Here is a 22,902-nt window from a genome sequence, read left to right on the forward strand (position 1 = left end):
ATAAATTTCTAATGGTGGTTATAAATAGCTGATATGTTAGGGTAGAAAAGGAAATATACTACAAAACATTGGTCACAATGATATAGAATTTTAATGATGAAGGACAGGACAAATAGATGCTTCTACACACATACTAGATGTTTAGAATAAGTTCCCTAGCATCATCTAAAATTTCAGCCTCAGCTAGCCTCCTAATCTTAGGTGAAGGGTAGACAGAAGGAAGTGAGCCCTCTTTGTTAAGAGATGCCGCTTTAGCATGATGTGCTGATGATGCAACATAAAACCCCGGCTATAGTAGTAGTGTGAAAGCCTATGCTGTGTGCTAACTAACTATAGTTATATAAAGCAGGAACTATATTATAATAATAAATCATCAAAATGATAATATATTCTGACAGGGAGAAATATATTGAATAAATAGGAAGCGACAACAATGGGTACAAGAGTACAAGAATGGTTTATGAGAAACGGAGTGATAACTAGATATGCCATTACATACACAATCAAATAAATAATAATAAAATAAAAAATGAGATTCACTTAAAAAAGCTAGCTGAGTTCCTAATTAAAATGCCAAGCAAAGACAATACCATTAATAGATCTTCACTGATATCACTGGTCCGTTTGAGCCTGTTTGTTTCGGCCGTGGTCGGAAGCTTATTAGTATATGCACAGCAGATGGGTATTGGCCAATGGGATTGCAGCATGTACAGGCAGAGTCATTAACATAAACAGCGAGAGCAGCAATGCATCGTGGGTGGAAAAACAAAAGAGCAAAATAGGGTGATGTCAGTGTTACATGCAATTATGAATCAAGAAGAGTCGGAGTTTTGTTGTATCAACAAAGATAGGGGGCGCATTACATACAGTTCACTCGCTTTTACATGTTTAATAAAAAAAAAATAGCATCGTGCACAGATGAAAGAAACAGAACATTATGAATAATCATTAGCCTGTAGAATTAAGGCTGAATAAGTAGAACGTGATTTAGCAATTTCAATTTGAATCCTTCATGCAACAAGTAAAAGCGATTGATAGGCCAAAGATGGCCATGCAATGAACAGCGCCCCCATGCTCTGACTCTATATATTTTGAAAACACTAGATGGCGCCCTTCATGCACTAGGATCCAACATTCTCTACTGTAGTCTACCTCAAACAAAACATAAAGATAAGAATAAGAAGCAGACAATTGAAAAATATTATTTTATATGGAACATATATTAAATAATAATGATAATAATAAATAAAAATAATAATAAGCCACAGCCAAAATGGTTCAAATCATCATAAAACAATCTTTTATTAGAAATTGTTGATAAATTTGTGCTAACAATTTTATTTAAAATAATTTTTATTTCTGGGTGGGTGACAAATGGTAGATAGAATGCTACAGTTAGGCATCAGGCACCATCTTTTGTTCCCTGGAACATGAATTGCAAACGCAATATAGACAATATAATGAATGATTTTATCCTACTATTTGCACATATGATACCATAAATTCATATCTATAATTGTGTAGAAATATATGCCATTTCATTTCCAGTGTTTTCTTTTTCTAAATAAGGTAGCACACATAAAAGATTTGGAAGCAGAGATTTGATTGGTGCAAAGCATTTTTGTATTATAACTTAATATTAACACTGTGTGGTTAAGAAAGGAATTTCAATAACAAACAATATTATAGGATTTGACACTTTAAAAACCTAAACTTAAGTTTAATTTATGATTATATATGTTTTTTTTGTGCTTTATCAATGCTACGATTATAATATGTATGACAGTGATTTACTTTGTGAACTTCTTTGCAAGCGCAACTTTCTTGTGCAATCATTTTTCACTTTTTAAACTTCAAAAAGCGCCACGAGTCTGTTATAGAAATGTTTTTTAACATACGTTTAAGATTTGGCGAAGTTTTTAAACATAAAATTTGTTTTTTTTATGTTTTATATTTATGGTAGCATATGGCAATAGTAGTCCACAGCTGTTGAGAAAATAATACATGTGAACAACTATATACATATCTAATTAACCAGTAAATATAAATAATAAAATAATTGGTATTAAATTGTTTATAAACAAATAAAATATATTTATATTTAGTTTTAAGTATATTTTAAATTGATGTTGAAATTCAACCTAGTGAAAATCTGGTAACAAGTTTTAATTTGTGGCGTTAATGTAATTATCACTTTTTTGGAGGTCCGATGTCAATTAAGAAAATTTTTTCTTTTATCAGCTTTTCAAAAGAGCACCAGTGACTACTTCAACATCAATTTGAAATTACTCACTTTTAAAAATATATATTTATAATAGTCGAGATAATGATTTAATCCAAATTGAAAAAAAAAAGTAATAAAAATATTGAAATCTAATCCAATTTATGATACAATGGCTCTCTTCAACAACAGCTCACTCATTCCATCTTCAAAATAAAGTAGCTATACCTAAATTTTTTTTCCCCAAAAATTAACAGTAAATTTTTTAACTTTGAGAAACTAATTAGAAGGTCTTTAATTGAAAACAATTTCTAATTGGAGGTAGTTTTAATTGGAGAGGGTACTAATAAAAACAGGTTTAATTTGGAGGGTATTTAATTATAGGGGTCTTTAATTTGAAAGGATTTAAAATTAAAAGGATATTTAATTGGAGGGGTTACTAATACAGTTTTAATTTCTACAATTGGATAAATAGTATCAATAAGAGGTCAATAAGAGGTCAAAATATGGTACAAAAAATAAACACTCAAAATAAATAAATATTTATTTATCTACACCATCTTTTCCCACAAACATCATCCACAAATCAAATCTGTATAGTGACATATTGATACTAAATAAAAACATAACAAAAATTAAATAGATATAATTTCATTCTAATAATTTATAAATTTCTGTTGCTTATCATTTTAAAAGAAGCTTTGATTTGAATTTACATGTACATATACTTTATCACAAAAAGATATAAAAAGATAAATACACAAAAAAAAAAAAAGAAAATCAAAAACATTTCTGGGGACGGGATGTTACAGTTAACATTGATAATTGACTGAGATAAAATGTTATGAAAGAATGAGATATTTGTTGAGAATACTCGCAGTACATAAAAAAAAATCAACAAAAACATTCAAACATAAATTGTCAAGAATAAAAAGAATATATGTACACATTTTACTTTTAACAATAATAACTGCAAAACCATATGACACAATGTATATATGAATAAACTTTGGAAACTCAAATTTCTTAAATGATGTATTTTATTAGCAATGATACATATCGAGTACTTTCAACAAAATGGTATGTGATTCCAAAAAAAAAAGATAAGAATTTGTCTTAAGTGTACAATGTAAAGATGCAGTTCGTTGGTTGAAATGTAAACATTATGTTTGTGTTCAAAACTAAGATGCAACCTGGTGTTAAGCAAAGAATGCACAAGAAAAAACAAAAATTCAAGGCAAATTAAATTCATAACCTAAATGGGAATGTTTTAAACGTTTGTTATAACGACAAGAACTGCTAAAAGGTGATTTTTTCCCCAAATTCACTATTTTAAGTGGGTTTTTAGCATGCATGTAGAATAAGCATTTTCACGACTTGCAAAAGCTTTGGGGCTTAAGTCATTCTGTATGCTGGTAAGCGTCTGCTATATTAAAAACCTAAATTTATACATAATTCTTAATTTAGTGTATTTATCCTTTACAACAACATTTTGTAGTATAATTTGTAGCGGCACATGCTTTGCATTGAAATAGCAGTTCAAGGAATTGGACGTCATAAATAAACATATTATATAATAAATATTGTTAGGCAAAAATGTCAACCTTCCTTCTACAACCCCATTGATATCATTTAGATAACATGATGTAAAATTAAATAATTTTTTGGAAGCAAAAAAAACCTTATTTTAAGAATAAATTGTATGAATTGGTATATAATGAATAGATTTAGTATGTATGTGAAAATATTAATAACAGCATATGTTCGGAATGTGCAAAAAAACAAGCAAATGACTAACATGACTTACAATCGTGGCAGCAGCAGTGAGGGCGGTGTTTGCCTGCGTGATGTGTTGCTGGGCCGATTTGATTCTCACTTGAAGATGAGGGGGTGGATGGTAATACCTGCATTTATCCCTCGAGCATCTTCCTTTGATGTAGTCCATACAGACAGTGGCAGTGTTGTCCGTAGAGTCTATCGTCACCTCTTCCCCGGGGTGTGCAAATTTGCATTCGTTCTCCCCCCGGGAGCAGACTCCTCTTTGAAACTCTCGACACACCTAATCAGGAAGGGAGTAGGGAATTTACAGCAAGAAGCTCAAAAGGACACTCTATAAATCTTTAATAGTTTGTCATTCACAAAGAAAAGTATAGTCATGCAATTTTGATCATTTCGTTCCAAATAAATACAAAAACCATGCAATTTTTAATCCACCACAATTTTTTATCGACCAAAAATGTCAAAATAAAGTCACATAATTTGCTTCCTTTTTTAAAGATAAACTTTCAAGAATTTAAACTAACATTTTTTCTCTCTTTCCTTAAACTGTTCTAGACTTGTTTATGGAGTGTCCTTCAAAAATATTATATGCTTTAAGAGGAAAAGAATAAGCAAGCAGAGCAAACAAAAAGAAAAACCACTAACAAAATTGTATAACTCCAATACATCAAATATACCTTCCCTTGGAAACCAGAATTTGTTATTTAATTGTTTCCTATTGTTTTCAACTTAATTTGATAGGTATATATATGCATACAGTTTTGTTTTCCTTTAAATGTCTTTTCCTTTAAAGGTGTTTTATGGTCATATTGGCAAGAAAATCCTTCCTCTTCTCCGACTTATAATTAATATTCTATTAATTTATTCAACTGTTCTGTTCATGATTTTATTAATTTTGAAGTCCAAAATTAAATTAATTAAATTTATTTTTGTTTATAAGTTATTACAGTAAAGAACTGAACAATGCTGAAGGTGAAAAAAAAGAGACAAAAAAAGCTCAAAAAAATTGCCAGAATTAAGCAAAAGGGAATGGTGTGAAATTGCAGCAAAAAATTGGGAGAGCAGGATGCATTCTCTGGCTAAATATTATCAGACAAAAAAAAACAGAATTGCAGAGGGATAAGAAGCATGTGCTGGTTGCCATGGTGATGATTCATTGATTGGTTACCATGGATGTTTGTTACAATGGTAATGTCCCTACTAAAAGGTTTGTTTTTAATGAAAATGTGATGATATGAAATAAAAAATATTGTGGGTTGTCTAAACTTCCACAATAATAATTTAATTTTTGAGAAGTGATTTGAATTAAAAAACATAAATAACAACAAACATAGTAAAACATTAACCTGTGTAAAGTATATGTACATGTATGTATCTGTGATGTCACCAAGGTAAATTATTACAAATACACAACTTAACATTTACATATTCAATCTCCAACAGCAAACATGCATAATTTTCAAATCAAAATTCAACAAAAAATTGGAATCAACATTATAAACAAACATTGAGCAAAAAAAAAAAAAAAAAAAAAAAAAAAGTCAACAAAATAAAATAATAAAACAATAAAATAAAAAAAAACTACTATTGTAGATGATAAAATAAACATTTTCAGTAACAAACACATACATTAAAATAAACAAGCACACAAATAAATAAATATAATTTTGGACTAAATAATAGTTTAATAAAAACAAAATAAAACAAAGATAATATATATTTGTTTACAAATATATAATATATCAACATGAAATGCACTACTAAATACATATTTCATTCCTTGTTTAGAGCTGAAGATAAAAAAACAATTCAAACATTAAACAATTTAATGAAATAATATATAAATATCAATAAAATATCTATAAATTATGAGCAAATGAAATATAACATTTCCCACATATAACACAGATAAACAATAAACAATTCCCTTAAAAACATTTTAGTAACGAAGGAGTCAACACTTACCTCGAGCCGGTCATTCTTTGGTTTGGGAGAAAAGGCAAACGGATAGGGAGAGTGAAATACATGTGGATGGTTAGGCTGGATTGGAACTTCCGCATACCCTGGTTGGGATGGTGTATTCATAATCGGGGACGTTAAAAACTGACTGTAAGGATATGTAGCAGGCACTTGTGCTGTCCCCACTGACATATTGTTTGCGTATTGTGGAGCCTGTTAAAATAATAAAAAAATAACATATTATAACTTGGAGGCAAGATACTGTTTGGTTATTATTTGGTTATAATATTACAAAGCTACAATCAATTAAACTGAATTGGTTTTGGTAAAATATAGCAAATGCATCTTTATTTAAAAATATTTTCCTTTAACTGAAACTAAAAAAATCTCAAAGAATAACCTATTCAAAATAGAGGGCGACATTTATAAAGTTTCATATAATTTGTGCTTACATTAAAAGCTTTATATACTTAAAAAGGATATCGTGTTGAACACCATGAGAAATGAAATTGTAATGTTTATTCAGTTTCTATTAACACACTAAAGTGTCTATGTTTCTCAAATATTTTAACAAGCAATGTAATATATGTTACATGGAAATATCTCGTCGGCATTTTAAATCAATGTCATTTTTCATAAAAGTAATAATCATAACGAAAAAAACGGAATGACAAAAGTCAATATCCATCATGTAACTAGAATTAGACCAACTAAATAATATGTAAAATTATTGAATATTGATCAGATTTGGAATTCACTCTTGATGTTGTGTCCTTAATAGAGAAATGCTTATTAACAGATTGATGTTTAGATTTTAAAAGACCTAAAACGAATGTTGTCGGTACTTATCATGCTTCCTCTACGACATAAATTAGCATGTAGGAATTTTGTTGATGGTATTACAAACTGTACTAGTTTATGTTGGGTGGAGGTAGCCAAGTGTTATTATTTATGTGCAAACCTCTCAAAATACCATAGACTCATCACAGCCTATGTTTTTAATAATATAAGCACAAAGAATAAAAAATGATTTTGAAATGGAAAACAAATTTTATTGTATTCCCCACAAAAATGCCATGTTAATCCAACGGGTTGTTAAGCCTTTTTAGAGTGTTATAAACAATTACCAATATCAGACTTATTAAATCACACCATACCTAACGGTGAATAATTTTTGCAGATCAATTATTGTGACAACGCTTCGTGAGTAAGCCTCTGTCGCGTGGCGCACTGTCAGCAGTAATAAGCAATCTTTTAGTCGCATATCAATTAAAACTGACTTTTTAAAAAGTTATTTTTTTGTAAACTTAGTAGTAAAACTTGTGAGGTTGAATTATCACTAATTTTGCTTGCTCGTTAATGTTAGATATACTAGCGAAGGTTTCTCATTAAAAGTGTCGGATAAAATAATATGCGAGACACGTATAAAATAACCTCAGGGATACTTTTATGTTGGAATACTTGCAAAATGCAAAGAGGGATATCAAATGATGAATGCTTGTTTTCTATGTTATTATACCGGATTATATTATTTATTGATATTATCAAAGCTTACTATGCAGTATTTGCATTTTGCAATTTTTCTAAATATCATAAAGTTTATAATAAATTGTATTCAACTTTATAAATACACTACATTTTAAATGTTACATTTAGGTGCATTCACCAGAATGTGTGAATTTTAGTTTTCCGAAAATATATTAATAAAATAAATCATCTATTTATATTTTATGCCCATACACAAAATAAAAAATTGATAATAAAGAATTCTACAGCATAAAAAAAAATATCACAATAACGTCTGCAGGTAACAAATAAATAATTTCTAAATATATACTGTGAATTTATTGTTCCATATTTATAGATATGCTATAAACAAATAGCTGTTTTGTAGACTTACAGAAATTGGAACAGAATTAGTAGTTAAGAGAAATGCAAATAGGTCACGGATCATAAAAAGGTAAAGATGAATGATGAGGGTAATAAGAGGGATAATAAAGATAATTAGAAACGAAGGAGACACAGTATAAACACAAAAAAAGATCTGTCAAGAATGTCAGGGAATTTCCTCTAATTAAAGACCACTCCAGTTAAAGAAACTGAGACACTTAAGATAAATGAAGATCCAAGACCAAGATTAAAGACCCGGTCATACTGATGAATTAAAAGTCCAACCCAAGACAAGATAAATGAAATTAGAGTTTTTCTCTAATAAAAGACCACTCAGATAAAGAAACCTCAAACTGAAACATTTAAGCCAGGGTCTTCCCTCTAATTAAAAACCATTAAATTTTTCTTTTTTTCTAATATTAGAAAAGCACTATAAATGATGAGGTATTGTACCAAACTATTTTGAATTAAACAAAATGGAGAAAAATAAATAACAAAACATTAGATGCAATTCAGACAATGAAGATGTTAAGTTATCTTAAGCTATGAAGCTTTTGTTAAACGAGATATGATGATAATGAAGCGTGGAGATGAGGAATAAAACAGAGCTGGAAAATACAATTAATGCAGAAAATAGTTAGGTCACACGATCTTCATAATAACTTGTTGTAATAGACGGATGCATTGCAAATGAGAGTCTTTCCATATAGATACAGACACAGTAAATTCTTTTACAAGTAAATCTTAATCAGTATTTGACATAAAATGATAGTTTAGCTTACAATGCATGTTCCTATCTCTAAATACTTAATATATATTCCAAGGCCTTTTAACTCTAAGAACCTATATCATAAATCAGTAATAATTTGTTCACTGCCTTTTAGCTTTCTTGATGCAGAGATCTATAAAAACTCCCCTGATGCTCTTATATAGCACATCCCTATTTCTGTCGCACAGCAACCCTCAAAGATAAATTACCTGAAGTTCACAAACCAATTTTCTGTCAAAATAACGAGTGATAATTACAACAAGGCTATAATTTAAAAATTTAAATAACAGAAAAAGGCAATAAATATGGATTGATGCAAGAATGAAAGAGTAGGGTGTCAGGGGTGAAAATACTACAACAAATGAAAGATGAAAGCAGCAAATACAAGTGCCAAAAATGTCATTAAATATTAATGTAATATTTAGTTATAATCAAAAGTGAAGGCTAGGTTGAACTCCTATGATAGGTACAAAATAGGCTCTTTATTTAAAACTAAGTTTTAAGGTAATTAATAACAAATTTGCCTATTACTACATTAAGATTGTAAGAGCTGAGGCATTTGCAAAAATTGCTGCTATGGTTTTTTTTGTTTACACATTTTTGTACCCAACTCGCCATGTTTAGGACGTCATCACAATTCACCATTGCCCTATATTGGACTTCCAATTGCTGCACCTAAACTCTAAATCCAGTAAAAACTTGGTGCCGGTATCTGTCCCGATTTTTATAAATTGTATTTCCACATGCCTCAGATTGCACCTTCCCATCCCCAAACCAACCAAACCCTTTTTACAATTGAATTACTATTATTATTTTTAACAAACGCTAATTATTTAATCTTTTTATTTCATCTGAAAAATAATGACTTTTGGGATCTATAAGACTTCCTAAAATATAATTATAACAATCTTATAGTGTTTTTTGTTTTTTTGGCCAACAATTGTTTATTTGGCAATATGTAAAGGAACCAATTATTAAGTACAGCAGTAAACAGCATTGGCATGATTTAAAATTTGTATAGTTTCATTTTATAAACCAACTTTGACCTTTGACAAGTGTTAGAGATTGAAAATTTATGAGTACAAGAATTACATTAAGAAAAAAAAAACAGATCACAGATAGATCTTAATGGCTACTCGCTTCCAACGGTAAAGGATTTGACATTGGAAAAAATAAACTACAGACATTTCAATTGCATTTTTGCTTTGCATAATATCGTGACAATTATGCAGACTGGAAACGCAGTGTTGAGAAATCAAAAGTGGATTGCTATAAAATAAGCCGCGTAAACATTTGCGGAATCACTGACAAGGGGAAATAAATTTATTATTCTAAATTGTATATTTAGCAGGAATAGTAATGATTTAATAAATAGTTCTGCGCGCTGTTAATTATACAGCAAAACTTGCGGCTAAAGCTTACGGATTACATATCTTTACATCAATCATGATGCTCAGATGAAACATCACGGTTTTGGTTGTTAATGAAGGGTTGAATATTAAAGCAAAATCTATGGTAAGTTCAAGCTGAGCCGTGGGCAGTACTCTCCTCTAATTTACAACACATTAAAGACAATTTTTGTCTACTTCATATCTATAAGTAACATCTTTTGATAATTTATGTATGGTATATAAAGGATTAAAGATGGCAGGCTGTAACGGCACTCTAAGATGGTAACAGAGAATGACGTTTAGGGTTAAAAGGACATTAAAAGTAGGGTTAGGTGTTAAGCAAAATAAAAACTGATATAAGTAGACACGAAGAAAACATGATGTACTTGAATATAACATTCAAGGCATCTTGGTAACTAGGACACATTTTAAGAACGACACATAGTTTAAAACATTGCGGCAACCTATATCAGTGCTAACAGAATGTAATTTAAATGATTAAGAAACTCAGTGGACTGAAAACGTTTTATGACATTTAGTCTTGTTTTCATTCCGATATATAAACAGATTTTTGTTTAACAATGAATGAAGAATGTCATTATATTGCACTACAAGAAATTGCTTGTTTCTGTATTATTAATTTATACAGCCAAGTGTATTTTCAATTCTAGAGGGAATCATTTTGAATATATCGAAGGCCTTATGAAATTATCCCATTGGCACTAAAACATTATCCACTGTCTTGGTGTTTGATGGCCTTTAAATCATTCTCAGTTTATTGAATGTAGTTTGACCTGTAAAATTGAACAACATTAAAATGCAAAAAAATGAAACCTGTGTGATTTTAATTCATTTATTTAAAAATAAAAGATGGCAGCATTTTTAAACAGAAAATGTGTATATACATACAACTAAAGCGCCACCAATGTCCATATGATAGAGAACATTTTAAATATGTCCCTCTCTTCCTTAATCATCAAAATGCTGGGAATGGGGACTGTTATCAAAAAATATTAATTAATGGGCTATATTATTATTTTCAAATAAGCATGAGATTGACAGAACGAGTTATATAGCATGGCAAAACGATCAATTTTTATTTTGGTATAGGTCGTTGACCCATTATATTTTGGTTCTGTGCTCCAAAATTCAGAAATTTTTTTCACTCAATTTTATTAAAGCATACATACTTTCATGCATAGCATTTTGTAATTGCATGATTTTACATAGCGTTTATGTTAATTACATTTGAATTATGTTACATATCAATTTATGTGCCTTTTAAAATTGTCGTGCATTTAAAACTGTAACAATTTTAGTGATATACCTACAGTATATTATATTGCTATGTAAACTACTACTACTAATAATAATTTATGCCTGTGCATTTCGGTGACTAATGTTCTTACAGACTTGCTAGAATGATAAGAATTTGGTATACATTATTAACTAATTAGTATTAGTGTATGTCTTTTTATTAAGCATGTGTACATTGCAATTAACAGTAATAGAAAGCTATGCTATGAAATCCCACACACGTTTTCCTAGAATAGCCGAATATACTTGATTTAATATTTCAAGCTAAATCGCACTTTTTTTAGCATTGAACCAAAGTTTTGGTAAATAGAATAACTTTACGGTAGCTAAATGGTTTGCTATTAAAGTGTTTATCCAGCCCACAGGAAAGTGGACTAACTATTAAATTGGAGGAATGGCTCAGTAACAGGTTAATAACCCCTTTTTTACACTGGGCTCTTGTTGGTAAATGTGACGCTCAGAAAAAGTCAAAATGACTTTGAACTTCTTTTTGTATCACAAATACCTCAATGTTGCTCCATCCTCCCGATCTTTCAAAACAGAACTGTATAGTACACAGCAAACAGAAAGTTTAACATTAAAATACCCAGTAAAGTAATTTTGTTCAAAATAACATGCAAGAAAATATGAAAATGTAAAATATGCACATGCACCCACATACAAAATCAAGGGGAAAAAATGAAAATAGACACAACACAACCATTTCAATAAATGATGTTTACAGTAATAGGTAAAAAATACATTTTTTCTCTCGCAATGTATTTTACAGGTAATAACTAATATTTGCAAACATTTAAATTTATAGGGAAAACATTTTTTAGAATATTTTTCCCTATTTAATATAATATATTTCATTGCATGTACAGATATTTTGGTATTATAAAGTATTTCCAATTGCAATGCTACTTTAAATCAATGGTACTTTTATTTCTACTGTTCTAATTACGGTAATTAGACAGAATTGGCCCTCTAGAGGAATAGCTTATGTAAAGAACAACAAAACTATAATGGTATACCATAACAGTTGTTTTTTATGTAAAAAAAAATTAAATTATCAAACTCAACTGTTAAGTATTTGTTATTTACAAAAGAAGGATTACACTATACAAGATCTTAAATACTGTACACTTTAATATATACCAATAATAATCACTATTCTGGAAGGGTTTGTACAGTACAAGCATAAAGATACTACCGTATTAATTTATCATCTCTATGGTACCATGATAGTGGTTTTTGTGTGAAATATCAACATGCCTTAGTGGGAGTAAGTGATATGAATGTAATGGCATTATCTTCAATGAGGAGGGAGGCAGAAAAATAGTTTCATTGACCTTCTCCATCTGGACTTGGTGCTAAAAGATGTTTTTACTGTACATGTACTTGTTTTGATCAAACAATACTAGGTATTTCACGTACACCAAGTCCAACAAGGGACAGTATTTTACTAACACCTGTCTGGCTTTTTGTAATTTACGGCTAGCAACTGGCATTGGTTTTTATAGCATCATTCAATTATAAGTGTAATGATATTAAATGACATGAACCTAGAAATAAACAGGTCAAAAACATTTTGGAATAATATTATTATAGTAATTATCATTTTTATTGACATGTCAGATTAAACAACTGACAAATTATTAAAAATGTTATAACATATTTATAAATACGACATATTTTAGCCATGGATTAAACAAACCCCCCACATTTTTTAATTGCTAGATCTAACAGTTTTGGAATTTTCAAAAATTCCATTGAATTGAAGAAAAACATACAAGTAACTACTTTGGTATTTTTATGAAAGTTCACATGTTCAAGACAAATAAAGAATTATAGAACAACGAAAAAAGACATGTAGAAAATGGCCACAAAGTTAGGGCTACAGGCAACTTTGAGTTGCCGCATTGAAGCAAGACATTTCCATGAAATTTTTGACATTTTGTAAAAACAATGCATAAATTACTTTATAAACATTAAAAACCAGGCCATTCCTTGTCCTAAATGTACGTTCTATTGTTATTATAAAAAGAGAGAAACAATGCACTACTAGTAGCTTGCATGGAATGTTCTCTCGTAGCCTAGCCTATTTAGAAGACCTAGCTGGTAAACACCGGTAATTTACGAACATTGTATGCTAGCTAAAAGACTAGACTGACGTTTTTTTGCTGAAGAGTCTAGACTACCAGCAGAAGTGATGATAAATAGGCCTAATCATGACAATTTCCCCCTTAAAACTACCTATGAAAATCCTGTCTACAGGGCTGCAAACTATCTGTGTTATGGTAGATTCTGCAACAAAAACAAATTAGGAAATTTGGGTAAAAAAAATGCAAATGTTGGTGAACATATCCATGTTTATTCCACTAAATGCAAATGATAGAATGTTTATTCTAATAATAGCAGAGACTTTTTTAATCTACATAGATCAAAATCATCGGTGTTTTGTCATCAGTAATCTACATAGATCAAAATCTATCGGTGTTTTGTCAACAGTAAAAATCTAATTCTGTTTAAATGCAGAATTTATTTTAGCTTTTTATTAAACTTTGCAAATCGCGTCCATTTAATTCATCTGTCATTTTGCCTAAGTGAATTGCTTTTCAATACCTTTTTTATGTAGTTTATGATAATATAAAATCAGACAGAATATTTTTTCTTTTTCTTTTATAGTGAATCATATAAAACCAGACATTGTCTAACAAGTCAAATCTCTGAGGCAATAAGAAATGTAAAAATATTGCTTTATGAAAATCTAAATCCATTTTTACAGGTCATAGGTGAAAGTTCATAACTTGTTTTTTATGACTAATACAATCTTTAAGGTTACTTTACAAAATAATAAATCATTTTAAAAACCAAAGTAGTCAGGTCATTTCCAGAGGGAATGAAATAACAATAGCAAGTTGTTGTTGTTAACTGTAATTAACTGATGTTGAGACATAAAATGGTCATTGTGAAGTGAATTGAAGTAATTCTACCTAACATTAGATTCATTTAGTAATATATCATGCACATTTTAAACTCTTTATCTTGTTTAAAATGTAATTCACAACAATCATGGAATATTAAGACATTTTACAAAAAATCTAGTTATTATAAGAAAATGTGTTTCACACATCCCAATGTTTTATAGGCTTTGTCTAGCACCTACTGTATCCAAGCTTTTATTAACTAATTATTACCGATTCCCTCTACTTTTGGCACATTTTTGGACCCACCTTTAACATTTTAAAGTTGTCAAAAAGAAAATGTTTGCCATGCCACAACTACCAGTTAGATATCTTGGTTTTGATAAGAGTGTGTTGAACTTTTGCAAGCTTTTAACTTATTTTATAATAAATGAAATATTGATCTCTTTTCATAATATTTAATAACAAAGCAATATTTCAGTTTCATCTTCATAAATGTTCAATATTTAAATTTTTGTTGTTGTGTTGATCCATTTAACACAGAAGTCCTCAGTTATTACTTATCTGTAATATAAAAGCCTTCCATTCAAATGAATTATTCTATATTTTATGATTAGCAAACTTATTACTAACATATAAAGAAAAAATTAAAAAATATTGAAAACTGCATTGTTTTGTTAGTAAAAATAAATCTACAAAATGTTTTTATCTTCATAATGATTTAATAATGTTATTAGTTAGTTCAATAAAATGAAAACAACTATTTAAAAAACTAAAGTGTAACTGTAAAAAGTTTTTTTAGTCAAGTTGTGACTCATTTTGTAGGAAAATAATGCACAAGAGGAATCACAAGACAATTTGCCATACTTACATAAATCATTTGAGGGTGCGTACCAGCTGTGTAGATATATGGCGTGTATTGGTTGATGTGGCTGTATACAGACGATGGTAATGACCCAGAAACATCAGAAGCCAGGGTCTGCGTCTAAAATGGGGGAACACACAAAACGCAAAAACAATAAGATGCATGCGGTCTATACTAAGGAAGGGTGAAGGTATATAATTGATGATGAATCCACCATTTTTCAAATTTGCTTCAAACAATGCACAAACATTAAAGCTTGGAAGCTTACATAATCAATAAATGAGGTTTACCAAAGCATATAACAATCAATGGCTAAAAACCACTTTTATTAATTAGTTAAATACAAAAATAATCATAGTAATGATTTAATCATAATGGCATGATGATTATGATGATATTAATAAATTGGTGGTAAATCATAATCATAAATGATGATTATAAGATCAATTGACACATTTTCAGCAATATGAATTCATAATTGTTTTAGATAGATGTTTGTGCATTGGTTGCCATGAATGATCAAACACGCATACATTAATAAAACAAGATTTATATTTCTAGTTGAGTTGTTAAAAGCACAATATAAACTACTTTTTTTGGTGCTCAGCAGAGAAAATAATCTAGATTGGTGTATTTATTCAACAACTATGTTTGTCTGATCATTGATGGTGCTCTTTAGTTTGTTGCACCAGCAGGTTAAAAGCCATAAAATAAGTGAAAATTGGAATTTAAGCATAATGAAACATTATTCTGAATCATGCAAAAGGTTACAGTCATGAAACAATAAAAAAAAGCATTGACAACCATACACATATTTATTATAAGCATAAAAAAGCATTCCTTGTATAAAAAGCCAAAAAACACAATCCAACTCAATGAAAATGTAAAAAGAAATAATAAAAAAGCAACCAAATGAATAATAACATAAACTAATAATAAAAAAAATAAAAAGGGAGGAAAGTAGAATGTAATGAATGTTTAATTTTTGTAAATGTTGTGAAATTACGACGCGTCATACCTAGTTACCATTTATGCTACCAAACATAAACAACTTTTGCTTAATTATTAGATTATTTATTAAAATATGATTTTGCTTTATATTTCATCTGCTTTCGAAATTTTATTAGTAAATATATTTGTAAAATACAGTATAGGATATACAGTTATTATTTCACACTGTATATCCTGCATGTGATATATCCATATATTATTATGGCATCCAGCTAAACTTGAACATACTGTAGAAAAAAATGGTCTACAAACAGAAGATTTCGTAGAGTCTCGGCCGTAATTTATTCACTCTCATTTTCTATATTGTTTCAAAATTTTTATTGATTTCAGCATTCACTGGGCATTTTGGAGACTCACTTTTTCCATTTAAACACATCAATAATGTATGGTATATCTTTAGAGCTAATTTTATCAAACTACACTATTGGAGATTGGAGAAAATATATATTAAATTAAAAGAAATAGTTTTTATCTACCTTCAATAATAATATACAATATGCATATAAATATTATATACATATATTTAATATTATTTAACAAATTGTTACAGCAACTACACTATATTTCCATTTACAATAATTCATCTCCAATTTTTCATTTGCAAAGATAGAAATAGGAGATCTTCCAAGATGTATTTCAAAACTGCTAATGAAATTCAATGTTAGCATTACAATTACTAACTGTACTCTTGCGTACGAAACAAAGACACCGAGGATGAAGATGGCTATTTGTGTAAGGTATCAACTTAGAAATGTAATATTATCAGATGCAACCACTTGAGACGGTTAGTCCATTAGTAGTTTTATAAAGCAATATCTTCAATTGTAATTAAGAAATCATAAAATACTTGAAAGGTGATAATATTGTGCTTGACAAGAAATCATATACTCTTTAAAGTCTTTGATAGGCAGATTGTGGAGATTTTGGGAAATGTTTTTGTTATCTATGTAATTAGAAAGAGGCAAGTTCAAATTGTAAATTTCTTTACAGAGGCAAGCTTAGAATTTCTTCACACAGAAATTCTTCAATTCTTTGGTGGCAAGATCATGTGGCATTCCCATTCTTTTTTCATACAATCTTATATATCTTATGCCTAAATTAAATATAACTCAACTCATTAGCATTTTCAGCTCTAAATACTGAATAAAAAATCCTTAATATCCAGTGAATTGGTCTACATCCTAATAATTGCATGATGAACAAAATTCAATAGAAAGTATTATAGGCAAAGAAATGTTAAGAGAGTACAAAAAAAAATCAATAATTCAGGTAAAAAAAAGAAAAATAATTAAATGTTGTACTGTTATTAAAAGAGGGTACAATTAAAACAGTAACAGAAACAGTTGGCTATTCCTAATATTCAAATTTATACTACAGTAAATATACATTCTGGATGCTAATAAAAAAAAGTATACATTTTCATCAATTAAATGATTTTCGGGTTATTTAGATATAAGCATCCGGAGAATAATTATGTTATGTTGTTAAAGAGCTGAAAGATTACATAGTTCAAAGAAATCAGCTTGTAACGAATAAGAAGATAGCAATAGATAGAAATAGTATAACATTAATTATATTGATGACAAGTGAATTTGTACAATGAACTTACCGTGGGAGTTACCGATTGTGCTGGAATTATGGTTTGTTGTAGAGGGACGTGTGAACTCATCGCCTGCATCTGTACTAACTGATGCTGCTGATGCGACTGTATACTCTGCATAAGTTTTTGCGCCGCTAAATTATTCCGTCCGTTTATTTCAAGCTGCGTTTTCAGGTGAGGCGGTGGATGCAGGTATTTACAATTTTCACGTGTGCAGCGGCCCTGCAGGGAAAAAAAATGAATCAATAACCATTTGGTGTATTTTTTCTTTCGCCCCTCTGGGAATTAATTTTTTCCTCTCAAGTCGTGCAACTGAAAGCATATCATGAAAATATAATTTTTGATGTGTACTGACATTTAGATGAAACCCTTGAGAAAAATTTCAAATGACGACTAACATTGAACTGCTACAGTTTTATTCTGGTCGATTTTAAGTTGCATGTCTATAAATATTGTCTGTCTGGTCGAAGAATAAGAAACTTATCAAATATATCTTTCTACTTAGATAAAAAAATCATTACTAACATTGAATAAAAAAAAGTATTTCTATCAAATAAAAAGCTACATTACAAACATTTATTTTTTAAATGTAATATTTGAAACAACATACAATGCAAACTATATAAATAAATATATATATATAATAAAAACATAAAAAATGCAAATTATAATCTGGAAAAACTATGCATGAATACGTTCAAGAAATTCATTTAAAGTTTTAACTTTTTTTTCTACTTTATTTCAAGATATTTCCATTTTAGAGTTTATAGATGCAATTTGATATTATCTTGTATCCACATACAATCATAGGATTACTTTATACTATTCCATGGATATCCTCAAATATGGATGATTCAGTTTAGAGTTTAAAAATGCAGATATCATGTTTTCATTCTATCCACATTTTGTTTAAATGGAAATAGTAAAAATCTTGTATTTAACTTCTTATGTTACTTATTGTTGCCAAATTTTCATTTTTTAAACAATATATTATTTCAAAAATACAGTTAAAAAAAATGTCAAACTATAACGCCACTTCGAGAGTGCATACCTCGGCTCCGCTTACTGTAAAATTCTCCTAAATAAGAATTCACCGAAAAAAAAAACATATATTTGTTTATTTTTGTGTCTTAATGCTGTGTGTGATTAGGCTAATTTCACTACAACCATGTGTATGCGAATTTGGTGTAATGGTTATGTACCCAGTCTTTCAACTAAAAATAGTTTCAGTTTCAGAACAGCAACAGCAAAAACAAATGGGTGAATTTGAAAAAAAATAGGTTTTTTAAACTACTCGTATCAAGAAACCTGTACATTAAATCAAATTACGTTTTAAATTTACAAATCACAAATTATAACTCTTGCCTCTTGTACAAAAATGAAGTTTTGTGGACAAGTAGTTCTCGAGAAAATGCAATTTTCAGTAACTTTAAGACTGCTCACCGGCTTTTGAAATTGTCTCCTATCTTTAAACACTAGCAGGTTTGAAAATAATAATAGAAAGTGGTCCAGAATTGGGACCCTGGTCAGAATTGCCTCCAAAATTGAATGGAGTGGTCCTTGACCACATATCTATCTGTATTGGTAAAGATCTTGTAATAACTTTTTGAGTAATCTTGCCAACAAACAAACAGACACGCAATCGACTACATAATCGACTGTAATAAGGAGAAGAAACCAGAGATAACAATTATTCTACAATTTGCAGTTTTAATCAAAATGTATTTAAATTAATACAGATTGAATGTCTTTACTGAAAAGAGACACTAAAGATGATTTAAATATTACATTAGTAATGCTAACTGAACTCATTGAACTCCAATACCCTTAAATATAAAAGTATTAAATTGGTTAAAACTACACTTTAATATTGCGGACAAGGGTAAAAAACTCATTCATCAAAATCAAGAAGATAGCAGTTTAAAATGTGCTACAAATCCATTTCTAAAATGAAAATGTGTTACTAACGATTCCCAACAGACTTGAAGCGAGTGCGGTATGTCTCGGTTAAAGTAGCATCAAGAACAGATATAAGTACTTCACTACTATTAAATCCACTGCGTTTTATGCAAATAACGATAATAACAAAAACTGTTATTTTATTACAGTACAACACTTGAATGCTCTAACCATTATCAAGTGCGTGGATGATTGAAAAAGGTGTTAAAGCAAGAATAGTTGATTCTATTATTTCATTGTGACCCAAATATGAATTTAAAAAAGAAAGAAAATGTGATAAATATTTTAAGAGGTTAAGTAAATTAAAATTCTACAGCTGTAGACTTTATCAGCATAATTATTTCTTTGATTTATCTGTTGAGACAAAAGGATTTATTTACTATACTTGATATATACCAACACAGATGAGTCTTCATGTCAATATTTTAAGAGTTTGTTTCAATTGGAAGTTCCAAGTTTGATTTTCCAAAATCAAATCCTTGACCATTAAAAACCAGTTCGGAGCAGCAGTGGTTCCTACTTGAACTCAAGTCATACAGTAGTAACGATACATTTTGTAGACTCCATTACTAAATTCTAGAACTGGCAGATGGAAGGTAACGGTTTATTGTTCACATTTGTCAGCAGCGAAAATGAAGCTAAAACTAGTAAGGAGTTGTAAAACATTTGATTACAACCTAGGCTGCTATAGACATCTTCTTTCTTAATACTACTAAAACTAGGTTGAAAGGAAACTCTTTTCTGTAAAAACATGGGCTAAAAATGAATAGCACCTAATTAAATAAGTTTTCTTCATTAAGTGCGCTCAATTTCTTTATAAAGTACTCTTAAATACTAAGTAGTAGTCAGTGAAGGATAATTAATAAATGTAGATAGTCAAATTAGAGCCGTTAACATTCTACCTAAAATGAACTCTGGAAATTGAACAAGTTCAACTGACTAATTATTCGTAACACATTCTATCATTAATATTTTACTATGTGAATGACATTAGTAACCAAAAATTAATGTCATTATGTTGTATGAAGGTAAACGTGAAGATAAGAATTGAAGAAGATATCTTGACATTGCAGTCAAAAAGCATTGACAACTAGTAATTCTACTGTGTAGTCATAAGAGAGTAATTATGACTCGTATTCTAAATACTTTTGAAATAAACTTTTTTTCTCAGTTAAACATTTGTATTACTTTTGATACAGATAACCCATATTAAGGGACAAAACAAAGAATAGAGGGTTTGTTGTAGTTAGTGTTCCCACTACCGGGGTGTTCCTGAATAGGGCTGTCTCCAAATATGGTGTCCCAAAGGAGGGCTTCTACTGTAATTTGGTTTTTAAAAAATGGTTTTGTCTTTAATCGTTAGCATGATCTTGGGCATTCACTGGATCTAAAGTTGTGTTAAAGAGGTGATACGGAGAGTAAGAAACTAACTCTGATACACGTCAGCTTAAAGTCATGTCCTTTCCTCATATACAACTCTGCTTGTGTTGAGCATATTAACATAAGAAAGCGTTATGATTCTCATATGCAAAAATATAATTTCCATTAACAATTGAGGTAATTTTGTGATTTATGTGGTTTTTCATAATATTTCAGGTCTGTATTTTTAAACAGCAAATTTAAAGAGTACCTTCCCTGTTTGCATCACTTTGCTGTCGCATAGTTGATTCTCTAGTAGTTTAATAGTATGCATTTAAACAGAGACTAATTACGCCCTCACCCAGCACTAGTTCTTGATGCATGCAGGTAAACAAGATATATGACAGTACATACAGGATTTAACAGTACAGTAGTTTTAATCTTTATCATCAAGTTTGCATAGGCTGTGAACATAGTTTCTTCAACAGACAGTAGTGAGGACATACATTTATCATGGCTTTATAGGCATCATAAGCATCAAATGATGACAGTTCTAATGGCCTGAAACCACAAACATCAGTTTAGATGTCAAATGAATTTGATATCACTATAGTAACTTTACATTTTAATCATATGTAGCTTATTTTTTTATACGCAACAGTCCCTAGAATGCCGATATAAATTCTGGTACTGCCAAGTTACAATACAAATCTGGTGGTCTTTAATGAATTTTCTATGCAAATGAGTACATGTTCTAATGTATGCAAATGTATGTTGATATGCAATGAGTTATGATAACTGAATGTGATTCATTGGACGATTTGTAAGTAGTTGAATCATTCATACTTGATACATGACTAACGTTGACTCATTCAACTTTTATTAACAAAAGGAATTTTAGTGGATTCAACAAATTGATATGACTAACAAGTTGTTATACATCAACAAGAACGTTCAATGTCAAACATGTTTCTCATGTCCCCTTCACCTCAATTAACCTTTCTATAAATTTTTTTGCTTCCTTAAACTTTTCTAGAAGAGCTAGTTAATTTAGCTAAAGTATAGCTTCCTTTAATACATTTGGAAACAAGGGTTTAGTGCAGTTTGCTCATTAATTATAATTATTAATATATCGAGAATATGTAACTGAACCACTTGGTCTCTAATTGGATGTTGGTCCTAAACCCAATGTTCCATCCCAATAAAACAAAGTTGTTCCTTTTGCCATTTTAAACAAAGTGGAGCTGTGGCTTGGTGGTTATGATGCTTGGCTACCAATCTAAGGGTCCTGGATTCAAGTCCTGTCATATGTCAGGGTTTTTTTCTCATGAAAATTTACAACTCCACTCCCAAAGACTTAATAATAAGTTTTTGTTTATGTAGAGCATCGTGTATATGTTTGTCTTGTGAAATTATTAAATAGTTTATCCATCCTGTAATTGGCGGGTTACTCGCTGTTGGATGAGTATGGTATAAAATAAAATAAAAAAAGGTTTGGGTCCAAATTTATTAGTTAGAGCCTTTGTGACATTTGAACATTTTACGTTTGTGAAGGAACTACAAATACACAATTTGTATGGTCGTATTGTTAATATTTTTTCCTCCTCTATTGAGCGAACTGGGTTTAATTATTCATACAAGTTCATTTCTCGTCCAAAAAACTATCCATAACCCTATTACTCTGAACAGCAGTCTCGTTGCTAAGATGCAAATGCAAGTTTCGAAGAACAGACTGCTTTTAACCTTTCATTGACCTAATGTGGATTTTAAAGAGTAATTATTTACATTTACGCATTGTAAAATTAATGTACTTACTACTACAGTACTTAAAAGCATGCGAGCAGAGAGATAAATGAGTGGGAAAAGAGGGGAA

General features: G+C 29.7%; 1 protein-coding gene across 11 annotated transcripts in view; it reads right to left on the reverse strand.

Annotated features, from left to right (window-relative positions):
- LOC140050102 (muscleblind-like protein 1) overlaps window positions 1-22,902 on the reverse strand; it is a 125,144-nt gene that overhangs the window by 13,549 nt on the left and 88,693 nt on the right. For 7 of the 11 annotated variants that reach the window (XM_072095125.1, XM_072095123.1, XM_072095122.1 and 4 more), the window contains 5 exons: window positions 17,721-17,933; window positions 15,107-15,220; window positions 5,966-6,172; window positions 4,029-4,280; window positions 591-656 (listed from right to left, as the gene is read on the reverse strand). In XM_072095125.1, coding sequence (XP_071951226.1) covers window positions 591-656; window positions 4,029-4,280; window positions 5,966-6,172; window positions 15,107-15,220; window positions 17,721-17,933 — 852 coding nt within the window. The remainder of the gene's footprint in view (window positions 1-590; window positions 657-4,028; window positions 4,281-5,965; window positions 6,173-15,106; window positions 15,221-17,720; window positions 17,934-22,902) is intronic. The other 4 variants (XM_072095128.1, XM_072095127.1, XM_072095131.1 and 1 more) reach the window with 4 other exon arrangements.

The sequence above is a fragment of the Antedon mediterranea genome, chromosome 5 (genome assembly GCF_964355755.1).
Source record: "Antedon mediterranea chromosome 5, ecAntMedi1.1, whole genome shotgun sequence".
Classification (NCBI taxonomy): domain Eukaryota; kingdom Metazoa; phylum Echinodermata; class Crinoidea; order Comatulida; family Antedonidae; genus Antedon; species Antedon mediterranea.